The sequence below is a fragment of the Pungitius pungitius genome, chromosome 10 (assembly GCF_949316345.1).
Source record: "Pungitius pungitius chromosome 10, fPunPun2.1, whole genome shotgun sequence".
Taxonomy (NCBI): Eukaryota; Metazoa; Chordata; class Actinopteri; order Perciformes; family Gasterosteidae; genus Pungitius; species Pungitius pungitius.
The window spans coordinates 5,897,563-5,909,080 of record NC_084909.1 but is presented as its reverse complement, the minus strand read 5'-3'; the positions used below and the strand labels follow the sequence as shown (position 1 = coordinate 5,909,080).

General features: G+C 39.9%; 1 protein-coding gene and 1 long non-coding RNA gene across 2 annotated transcripts; both read right to left on the bottom strand.

Moving 5' to 3' along the window:
• Positions 1–4,165: 4,165 nt before the first annotated feature.
• On the bottom strand, positions 4,166–5,822 carry LOC134132797 (uncharacterized). Its single transcript, XM_062564892.1, has 2 exons — positions 4,338–5,822; positions 4,166–4,260 (listed from the first exon to the last, which is right to left on the bottom strand). Exons 1-2 carry the CDS (start codon positions 5,743–5,745, stop codon positions 4,166–4,168), a joined length of 1,503 nt encoding a protein of 500 aa, XP_062420876.1. The 5' UTR covers positions 5,746–5,822.
• Positions 5,823–6,115: 293 nt separating this feature from the next.
• Positions 6,116–8,449, bottom strand: LOC119213205 (uncharacterized). The gene is made up of 3 exons (XR_009956995.1): positions 8,404–8,449; positions 6,589–6,702; positions 6,116–6,300 (listed from the first exon to the last, which is right to left on the bottom strand). It is a non-coding gene; the product is annotated as an uncharacterized LOC119213205 (long non-coding RNA).
• Positions 8,450–11,518: the final 3,069 nt, after the last annotated feature.

Here is an 11,518-nt window from a genome sequence, read left to right as displayed (position 1 = left end):
TTGAGCGTTCTGCCTCGCTCTCTTCTTTGTGTGCGTCTGGGAGGAAGATGAAGGGGAACTTTTCCCTCCTGCTTCTCTCCGCCTGGGGAACTTTGAGGGTTTAAGGTCCTTTTTTTATTTTTTTTATGCCGCGCTCAGATCAGAAAGGTCGGGGCCACGCGGGGTGCGATACAGGGTCGGCAGGCCGTGTTGCCTGGGGGGGGGGGGGGGGGGAGCTGTTAAAGTAATCATAAGACCTTGGAGAGTGATCGACAGGGCCATGGCCTTTAGTGCTTCGCCAGATTAAATCCAGGTAACCGGTGGGATTATTCTATAACATGCGTCTGGCGTCGGAGGAACTGGGAGCGGTTTTTGTTGGTGGCTTTTTTTCACGTAGCGTCGCTCAGGGGACTGTGTTGTGAGGAGGATGGTTTCCATGGTAAAGAGGCCGGTTTGTGGTGATGGGTGCAGGGTGGGGAAGGAAGATGTGAGGCTTTTGTGACCTTTTTAAAAACGGGCCTACTTAGACCAATCCAAAGAATTACTGTGTGTGACCTGGAAAACATTTGGCAATTAAGTGGCATCTCATCCGCGGCGCTCTGTGGAGCGATGGTTACTCGTGGATTATGGATTTCACGACTGTAGACTGGATTCTGTGGTCCACGCTGTGTCACTGATCATCGGCGCACACACACACACACACACATACGGGTTTTCACTACCCCGTGGGATCCACTGACTGGAAGCAGACTGGTGGGATCCACCCTTTCTGAATGGTGTAGAGGCATGGTTGTAACTTCTAAAATCATTATAATTTTTTGTTAACACAGAAATGACCTTTATCATCAAATACTCTCAAAAAAATTGAAAACCTGAATTTGTGACCCCCCTGAGGACTGGTCCCTAGGGGGTCACAAATTCAGGTTTTATTTTTTTTAGTCAAAAGTCAGGTGACTTCTATTGGCAACACCACAGATAGGCACCTCACAGTTCATGACAAGCATTTAATAACCTATAATGGATGAAACCTTATTCTGATATAAAATTAACACTGAATCTAATAATTCAAACTGCCCCATTACTTTCAAAAACAGATCATATTCTGATTTATAATATAAGTATTGAGGAAAATGTATTACCTGATGGATTTACCTGGCCGTTTTCACAAGCAAAACACAGTGTTTGGTTCAACATTAAATGTTATCTCTGCAAACTGTTACCTTTTATACAATACAAATACAGTCTTTAAACTTCATCTGCTGGGAAAACTACACAAAAGAGAGACAAATTAAGCTCAGAATAAAAAAAGGTTTTAATTCCTAGCCTCCTTTCTTTTTAACAGAAAAAGAGCATTATATTTATGAAACATGGTAAGGAACAACCATCTTTGGCACTTAAAGACAACTGTCTTTTTTACGAAATAAGCAAAGAGCATTCATTTCTGAAACAACGTGAAAAGGAGCCAAAGACAACTCTCTTTTATGAAAAATGCAAAGAGCATTATAGCAATAAACATTAAACAACAAAAGGACCCATGTGCCAAAGACAACTGTCTCAAGTCACCTAAAGTCAGTTGTTTTACAAAACGGCAAAAATCATAGGCATTAAATTAACGAAAGAACAGCACAGGAGCCAAAGGCACTAGGTGCCAAAGACAGCTAACTTAGGCACCTAAAGAAAACTGTAATTACTTAAGACAACCGTCTTTTACAAAGAAAGCATAGTATATAGCAAACCAGTGTGTAGTATTTGTAAGTCCCTTCATGTTGTTCTCCTGGTATTTTCCCGCTGAATGGCAGTGATACGATTTTTAACATAGTACTTTACCCCGGTCCAGCTTCTGTTCTTGAGTGCTTCTGGGGAAGCTTTAATACACTTTATGCAGTCAGCTTTTCCTGGTACCTTCCCACATTGTATTGAGCTCATCAGCGTCTTTTCGACAGCATTTATCTCTTCAAGTGACCAGCTTTTCTTCTCTGAGGTTGATACAAAAAAGAAAGAAAAAAGAAAGTCAGTGGTGATTTATTTTCAGTATCAGATGACCAGATTGACTATGTGGTACCCTAACCTGACATTTATTCCTATGTGCAAAAGAAGAAATAAACTTGGAATGTGAAGGATTTAAAGATAATCTGTTATGTATCAAACTCATTTCACAACAGAAAACAATGATTAACTATATTTACATGATGCTATTTCCTTCTGCAAGTACAGCGGTCTCATCTCTTTATATTATTTTAAGACCTGCACACCGGTGATGCCAGTAACGCATCACTCTAATCCGACCACCTGTTTCAGTAACGACTAATCTAACGCGTTAGGATGTCCAAACCAGTAGTCAGATTAAAGTTACTTGTCCAAGTCACTGTCATTAATAGTAAAATAAAATATATATTTGATTTCTTGCGTCTCTGGGAGTGAAGCCACATAATGAAGCCACGTTTTCAGCATGAAGGTCTTGTCACGTGTACATACATAGACCTACCACTCAGCGACACAAACAACAATGGAGGAGGAGAGAGAGAGAGAGAGATGCGCATTTCGAGTTGGAAATACAATCACTATTTTAAGTATTTTTCAGCTAAAGATGAAAATATCAAGGTTCATTGTGCACTCTGTGCTGGTGGCGACAAAGTGCTATAAAGCCAGTGTTTCCCTACCATTATAAAAGCGTGTACGGCCCACCGGGTGAAAGCCGGGCCGTCAACGACACGTCAGCCGTACTTTTTATAGGAGTAATCAGTAGTAATCAGATTACTTTTTCAAAGAAACTGTGGCAACACTGCTGCACACTCATGTTTTGACTTGGATTAAATCAAAATATTTCCCTGTATAGATCGGCTCTCACTTTAGAAGCAGCCTACTGTCTTTTCATTTGTTCAGCTGAGGAAATTATCTATTTTAATGAGCATGCGCTTGCCTGCAGGTGAACATATTTGGTAGAAAAATCTGATTTATTGGCCAAAGCAGATGATATCAGGATTTAAGAGTTTTAGTTAGGGATAACAGTGTCACTGAGTCTCTTCCCTCATTGTCTAAATGTAGTCATTAATTGAGACCTTTTCAATCAGACTAGGATGCACAAGCCTTCATCACATGAGGTGAGTAAGAGAATAAACAGGGATGTGATAAAGAATAATAAAAAGGTAGAATATTAAGACATTATTCTTTTCTTTTTATACTGTAACAAACAAATTTCCCCTATTGGAATGAATAAAGTATATATCTTTTTGAAAAATCAAGTAACAAAAGGTCAAATACCTGTTACAGGGCCACCTCTGTCAGACCCAGTGCGCCGTTTTTTCTTTGATTTTGATCCTGTAAAAAAACAAATAAGTATAGCAACTAATTCAACATCATCTAATCATATAAATAGTACAGATTGACCAGAAGGAAAGCAAAAAACCTAAACAATTATCTATCGGTCCTAAACTATGTCCTTAAATATTTGTATTACTAATATACAGTATGTATGTATATATATATAATCTCATTAGATATATATCAACTGTAATAGTGATAGCTATCTTCCTCTTTGAAAGAAAACTGTGCTGGTTGAATAATGTCTGTTTAACTTTTCTGTCAGAAAAGGGCTACGGGAATGCAGAAACCAAGTGCCATGGCCTAATGTGGGTTACCTGTGATAGCAGAACGAACGCTGTCTGAATCATCAGAGGTCGGCTGTCCACTGATCAATCTTTGGGGTTCTATTAGAAAAAATAATTAAATTGTAGGTTTGCACTGCAGAATAACAGTTGAAATAAATCTGGAAAAAAAAAATCTCTCTCTTCTGAATTCCTGTCTACCGTATTTTCGCGACTATAAGGCACACTTAAAATCCTTTTTTTTTTACTGCAGTATCTTCTATTCTATGCGCCTTATAATCTGGTGCGCCCTATATAGGAAAATAGTTCTAAAATAGGTGATTCATTGAAGGTGCGTCTTTCTAATCCAGTGTGCCTTATAGTCGCGAAAATACGACATATAAGAAGAAACATATAACATATAAGAAATAAAGAAGAAGCAAGTCTGTGAGGTACCTATGGGCCCAATCTCATCCCCAAACTCCTCAGTAGTTGGTTGTCCTCTTTTAGAGCTTGAGGATCCTTCGACAAAAAATGACAATTAATCTTTAGCTCAGCACTAAACACACAGCAATGCCTCTCTGGCTGGATGGTAAAAACAGTTAAATGCATAATCCACCTGATGGAGACGCAGAGCGGAAAGATGAGTCCTTCTCAGTCTCTGAGACGTCACTGTTTATAGCTTCCAGTACTTCCTCTGAAAATAAAGGAAAACACCCAAATATGACATGACAAAAGATATGTAGTCAGAAATCGTATAAGTATTTCCTTTACCATTAGGATCTATTTGCATTTGGTCCAGGCTCATTCCTTTGAAGTCGGATAGTCGGCCCTGTTCGAGAGCCATGAGCACTTTGCTGACTTTGGCCAACTGCAGTGTTCCTTCAGGAAGCCTGTAGTACTGCCTATGGACCCGAATGTCGTGGCCAAGAAAATTTGCCAGTATGTCCATTTCATTGTCTTTCAGATTTAGAACTGTGGACAGCGTGGAAACATGTTTTCTCAACTTGGTTGAGGACAGGGTTTCAGGGTGCTTGGCCCCACATTCTTTTGCAATCTGTCTGATGGCGTCTGATCCCCTTAGGTGAGTCTCAACTTCAGGTCTGGCGAAGAAAAAGGGATTTTCATCAGGTACACCGCAGGCCCGCCGATGTGCAACCAAGGTTTCCATTGAGGAGAGCATGTCTGGTGTTAGTAGGATGGGAACTTTCCTGTTTCTTTTCCCTCTTATTTCAATGCGCTGAAAATGCTGGCAAAGCTTTTGCTCCAACTCTGTCAGTCCTAGCGCCAAATCTGAATGGACTTCTGACGTGTCTCTTAGGGTGAATGCACTAAGTGGCATCTTTGAAACCTCACCCTCTCTTCTGCGATTGAACAGAATCACTTCACAAAGAGTCAAATTGGCCAGCTTTGACCAGTTCTTCTTATTTGGATCATCTTTGAGTCTGCTGAGATATTCTTGTCTGCACTTGTCAAGATATATGTGCATGATCTTGACATCTTCCGTGAATGGTAGGAGCTGAGGAGTGTTCCATTTCCCCTCTTTGAGAGTTTGTAAGGCACGTGAAGAGACGCAAACATCCCACTTTTTTTCATACAGCCCCCTGCTTCGCTCCAAATTCTTAAGCAACACCTCATTGTCACCCTCTGACATCTTTGCTTCACATTCAAGAATATCCGCAATCTTCTTTAGACTGTGACCAAGCTTCAGAGCCAGGGATGGGATTTTGTATATGTTTTTTTCTTCATCAAAGCCAGCTGCATCATTCACTGCTTTGACCACAGAGTTGAAGTTTGAAGGTACGTAGAAGTCCTCCATTTGTCTGAGTTTTCCCGCTTTACGCGCGTGCCAAATTAGTCTTCCCATTTCTCGCATTTTTTGTCTAATGTAGTCGTGTTTCGTCTTATCATGTCCGTGCTTAGCATATAAATGTTCGCCAAGTCTCAAAATACTTTTCTGGTCTCTAATGATGGTTGTAATATCATCTTGGTGCATTGAATTTACCAGCTCCCAAAGCTTTCTGTTGACATCATCAGGGACGGGCTGTGCATAGGCACAGAGCGATTGTATCCGACTTTTCCCTGGCTTTGTGGTTTTGCATTTTTGTGCTAGCTTGCACCTGGACATGTGCCTCCATAATGACTTTCTTTTAAGCAAAGCCTCACAGTTAATGCAGTGCATATATTCACTTGGTTTCTCCTGGTTCGTAGATTGCTGACTTGGGATCAGGGTTCCACTACCAGCTTTTAGGACTTCATTATTATGAACACGGTTTCCTTTGTTTCTGATAAGGTCAAAATGGAGTTTTCGTTCCTTTGATTTCAATGGAAAAGTGATTGCCTTTGCAACAGCTGGTTCATTGCTGTGCCTGCGTGTTAAGTGCCTAGCCATTTTATGGCAGTGCATGGGACAGTAGAGACAGTAATGGGTTTTACTGTAATCCCTGGCACCAGCTTTTCTTTTTTTCAGCTTCATTACTGTCACATTTGCAAGATTTTGGTCAACAGAGTTTTGACTTGAAAGGGTACTGGGCAATGTCTTACTGTATGTCTTCTGTGACTTCTTTGGTTTCATCAATGGAACCTTGCAGATTTCATCAGAAGATCCTTCTGAACTGCTTATATTGGTTGAGTCTTGAGGTGGGCTATATTCATCACCACTGCTTCCACTGCAGATCATTGAGGCTTCTGATTCATCTGACGGCTTGGGACTTGATCCAAGGTATTCTTGGGTGAGCTGGAATTTTAAATATAAAATATCATTATAGCTAAATCATAGCTAAATCAAACATTTTCATATTATCATTAAGATTCCCCTTAAAAACTGGGCAACCAAACCGGACATTCAAACCACTGTACAGGGTCAGTGCAAAGTTACAACAAGCACCACTGTCGGGGTAGTTTTAGGACATTATTGATTATTTTCGATGCACTCGCAATTCTTGTTAGTAGATCAGTTAATTGTTGGTTTGTGTGCATACGTACAAATTACCCTAATCTTTTAGTTTTCATCATGGAAACTTACAAATATGCTGTCAGTTCTGGTCAGAGGTGGAACATCTGGGTTATCACCAAAACTAGGGGAAGGACCTTCAGGTGTTAGTATATCTGTGTTGCTCTCAGAATCCAGGCTTGTTTCCTATAAGGGAAAAAAAGAAAACAATATAAAGCACTGGCAGAAGTAGTTACCGTTACAAATGCAATCTCATTTTAGCTACACACACTTGTTTGAGGTTTAAGAATGACCCTCAGAATTTCTGTCATCATCTGTTTGCAAAGAAAATTTTCATTGAATGAAGTGATTCATCAAATTAAATGAGATAGTCCTATTTATTAAATGAATTCCTTTGAATGAAAATAACTTTTCTCAACAAAACAGATGCAGAGTGTTGTGGTGCTTTCTGTCAATGACAGAGAGAGACATGGAGGTAAATATGAGGAGCCGTTTAGGACTTAACTACTGAGACACTCTTACACTGTGCGTGAAAGCATTTCACTATACAACGCGAGAGCATCTCATGTTGTATAGTGAGATGCTCTGTAGTGTGCGTGAGAGTGTCTCAGTGATTAAGTCCTAGACGGTAGAGTTGAGCCGGATACTCGGCTGAAACGAGTATCCGGTACAGATGAAGCAGTTTTGCAGAGTACGAGTATTATACGAGTAATACGAGTCAATATCTGTGCTCGGATTGAATAAAAGTTCTCATTGGGTAGCTGTCTGTGTCTGCCTTCTGTGATTGGTTGGTAGTCACAGCGCCCCTCCCCTACACACATCCTGTTTATTGTGTTGCTGTGTCCCGCTCTGCTCACTCACACACAGAACTCCTCTCCCTCCCTCAGTCAGCAGGTTTGCGGGTCTTTCCCGATAAATTTAAAGGATTTAGTTTGTTTTTTTTTCTTTGTTGTTCTTAACTTGTAGAGTTCAGGTAAACGTGGGGCTTGTTTCTTTTCAGTTGGCTCTAACCAGTTTTTTTTACTTCACGCACTGACCCTCTCTCTCTTTCTCTCTCTCTGCCGGTCATCAGTTTTTTTTTTACCGTCTGCTGGCTCTCTTCACGCACTCAGTGTCTGACGTTGACTAGTTGTGTTAAATAACTGAATATTAATATTACAAATTAAGCCACACACACACTTCCCCTCTCTCTCTCATGATCATCAGTGATAAAGAATAATGAGTGATAAAGAATCAGTACGTGTCAGTACAGTGCACTCTTTTTCAAGTTCATGTATGATTGGTCATATCACCTGTTAATTAAGCTCCCTGCGAAGAGTCAATTGCATAAAAAAGAGCATAACGGTTAAAGCCCAGCCCATTTCAAGACAACCCGACAACTTACGGGGTACGGGAACAAACGTGTTTGAGAATTGGAAGCCCGGTTGGGGTTATTCTGCACAAATTCAGCCGAACAACTTTGGCATTTATTTGTCAGATCACAGGTCAAGTAACAGCGCTCTGTTTGCAAAGGCAGGAGCAGTTCTGTCGGCCCACAGGTCAGAAGAACAACTGACTAACATCAGGAAGAACATTATGTTTTATCATTTTTGTTGGGGAAAAGGGAAAGATTTCTATTGGCTGGTGTTGAGGAGGAGCAGGTCCTCCCGCCGCAACACAAGATCCAATCACATCCAATGTGTGTCTTCTGACATTAATGTAACATGAGGAACAAAGCGTGAGCGCTGGATGGTGCTTGGTGTGTCTCTAACTCAACCTTATCAGATCAGTGTCTGCCTGGTTGGCACTTTCTGCTTTGCCCTCTGACCTTGCACTCCTCAACCAGGACAAGACAGTGACTCCCTAAATGAGCAGCAGGAAAGAGCTTTTGATTATCATGACACTTACCAAACACTTGGATGCCTCCAGTAGCCCAGATGAATGTTGTGATGAGGTCTCCCTCTCTGAGTTTGGGCTTTCTGAGGACTAAACACAAGATACAAACACACGTTACCATTTATCCAGAAAATGAGGTTCACAGAGAGCTAAAGAGGCAGATCTCTACACTCTAAACCAACGTGGCTTCACTCCCAGAGACGCATTAAATCAAATATATAGTTTACTATTAATGACAAAATAGTAACGCACAGTGACTTGGGCAAGTAACTTTAATCTGACTACTGGTTTGGATATACTAACACGTTAGATTACTCGTTACTGAAACAGGTGGTCGGATTAGAGTAACGCGTTACTAAGTTAAGCGTTCCTGGCATCACTGATCACACGGTAGATAAACAATATGCTCTCGTGCTTAATGCAGCTCTTCCATCTTGCAACTGCTGCATTCATGTTGTCAATACATCGAGACAAACGGAGTCAATCCAACATAAATGCTTTTCAATATGTTACATATCTTTAGTTCCTGCACAATGAGCATGAATCTATAATTAAATGATTAGTATGCCACAATTTCCAATAATACAATATATACACTTCAAGCTCTTAATAGAGGGGAAACACTAAGTTACAAAACTGTAAACAGTTAATATATTGTTCATAGTTTGAAGTTAAAAAGTTTGAAGCCAAGTGTTTTTCATTTATTTATATTTACAGTATTGATTAAACAGTTAATCTATTGTTTAATTTGAAGAACAAATGTTGCCTCAGCATTTCAATTATTGTTTTGTCCTTTAAATAAAAAATAAAAAAAAGACTATCGGTTTAGGCACCAGTATTGTTTTAAAAGCACCAGTATAGAAAAAAAGAAAAACTATCCCCACCCCTCCCCAGTTATCACTCTTGGTTGTATGAATAAGAGGCCGACCATCATTACCTGCATTTGCTGTTTTTCACACTCCATGTGCCTGGATAAGCATGCATTGTGATGCTTCCTCAGGCGTTTTAAGCGATTCCTCAGCCTAGTCTGCGCACTCTGTCTGCAGGAGGATGAACACAGGGTAGATGTTACATCTGTTTACCTAGAAATCTATGATTTTTCACTTTCAATAGAAATAGCGGTTATTTCAGGTGTGACTAGCAGCTCTACAGTTTGCCTCCAGCCAGGTGGCTTCTTAATCTGCTGAACTTTAACATTAATAACCTGCTTACCTCGTGTGTGCAAATAAAATATTATTGTATGTTAGTGAAGTCAATATTATAATTACAATCACTAACTACAACTTCCCTGCAGCTTTTTAAGGTGTGTAAAACCTTGAGGCCTATTAGATAAGAACTAGTAACTTGAGCTTCTTAATATCAAAAGCTAATGATAAATACTGATACCATAAAGTAGTAGGTGAAAGAATATTAACTAAGATTTATTTATATATTTTACTGGCAGTCCATAATCAAGAAAATGCTGAAGAAATAGTCCAACACTAACTTAACATTAGCTAGGTAACGTTAGCATAACCACCCTATGCTAATTCCACATTTGGTGAGATTTTAAGCTGAAAACATGTGCTTAGCATAAAAAAATGACAGCTAATAAGTGTAAATTTAGTTTAATGTAATGTTACTTACTTTGTTTTCCTTTGTTTTTCCATATTTCATGTCATCATGTGCAGTCATCGTTTTGTGCAGCCTGCTCGTGAAGCCTCGTGCTACTACTGACGTTCTTCAGGAAAGTGAAACTTAAGACCGCGCAAGTGGGGGATGGGCATAGGTAAACCGGGGACCGCAAATCTCTGGAAAAGTGTGTACCTCACTTTTTTGAGTCGATGCAGAAATGCTTTTCTTGCATTGCTTACCTTGGGTTCCGAACCATATATAATATATATATTAGGCCGGTAGGTAGCTAAAATACAGTATTAGGCTAGTTGTAATTAAATAGATTGGTAGTAGTAGCAGTTAAAAGAAAAATATATTGTAAAATTTAAAAAAAAAGATTCTATGTTGTTTATTCTCAAAGAGTCTATATCTCCCTGTTTAATACCTGCTAATTATTTTTTGTATTAATGAGAAAACTGGCTACAAACGTACAGCCTCATGCTTGTATGAATATCAGAAAATTTCTAACGTACATCCTTTACCTGAATGAATATGAAAACACTGAACCCTCTGCATGTATTTAATATCAGATCACACGCTTCCTTTTAGATTTAGTTTATTGGAAAGATTGAGCACCAGCTACCTTATAGTCCATCCATCCATTGTTTAACCACGGTCGGGTCGCTGTGGCAGCCTGCCAAGCAGGCTGACCCAGCTGGGAGATGTAATCCCTCCAGTATGTGCCGGGGGTCTCTTACCAGTCCATAAAAAATTCAAAGGAGAGGCCCCCAGGAGGCCTCAGATTTTTAAATGCTAACTCTCCCAGCTGCAAATTGCAGTGAAGGCTGGACGTCACTGTCCGAGGTGGCCAACAGGACCACATCTTCTGCAAACAGCAGCGAGGTGATCCTGAGACCCCCCCAACCTGACTTTAGTTTACAGTTTACTATGTATATTTGCGGCAGGGTAGGACATATTATTTAGGTTCGGGAATTCTTTTCCCCCACTGACTGAAAACCAGGGGCATTTTGTGAAACTTGTGAGATAACCTTTGTGAAAAATAATAAATATACTTATTTGGGCTTCCTGTATATGCAATTGTCATCAAATGGCAGTAATAAAATATTAGTCTACAGGTTTATAGTGTTTTCATAAGATTTTTTTTAAACCAAAACAGACAGAAAACATAAATACATTTTATTTTTATTTCGTTGTAGTTTATGTTTAGCAACATGCTAAGCAATGTCAAACAGCTTGACCACAGCTTTACAGAACGCAGTCTACAGTCTTCTGCATCCGACTCACAGCTTCCAGTTGGCTCTCTGTTATTGAGCGGGATTAATCCATGCTTCTGTAAAAACAAAACATAACACTTAAACCTTGAAACCCCCAGTCAACTGCAGTCTCAACGAATTGTAGTTTACCCAAATAGAGGATTGGCTGCCAAGCACACGATGGCAGTAACTTATGAAGAGGGAAAACAACTTTTACTCACTACACTATGTCTAATGTTAGCTAACGTTAGCTAGCCAGC

What these genes read in the sequence shown, in the direction of transcription:
- LOC134132797 (XM_062564892.1), bottom strand. Translation starts at nt 5,745, where the DNA reads ATGCACTGCATTAACTGTGAGGCTTTGCTTAAAAGAAAGTCATTATGG. An exon ending in AATGCAAATAGATCCTAATG is followed by an intron (nt 4,261 to 4,337) that starts GTAAAGGAAATA and finishes CTTTATTTTCAG; the next exon opens with AGGAAGTACTGGAAGCTATA.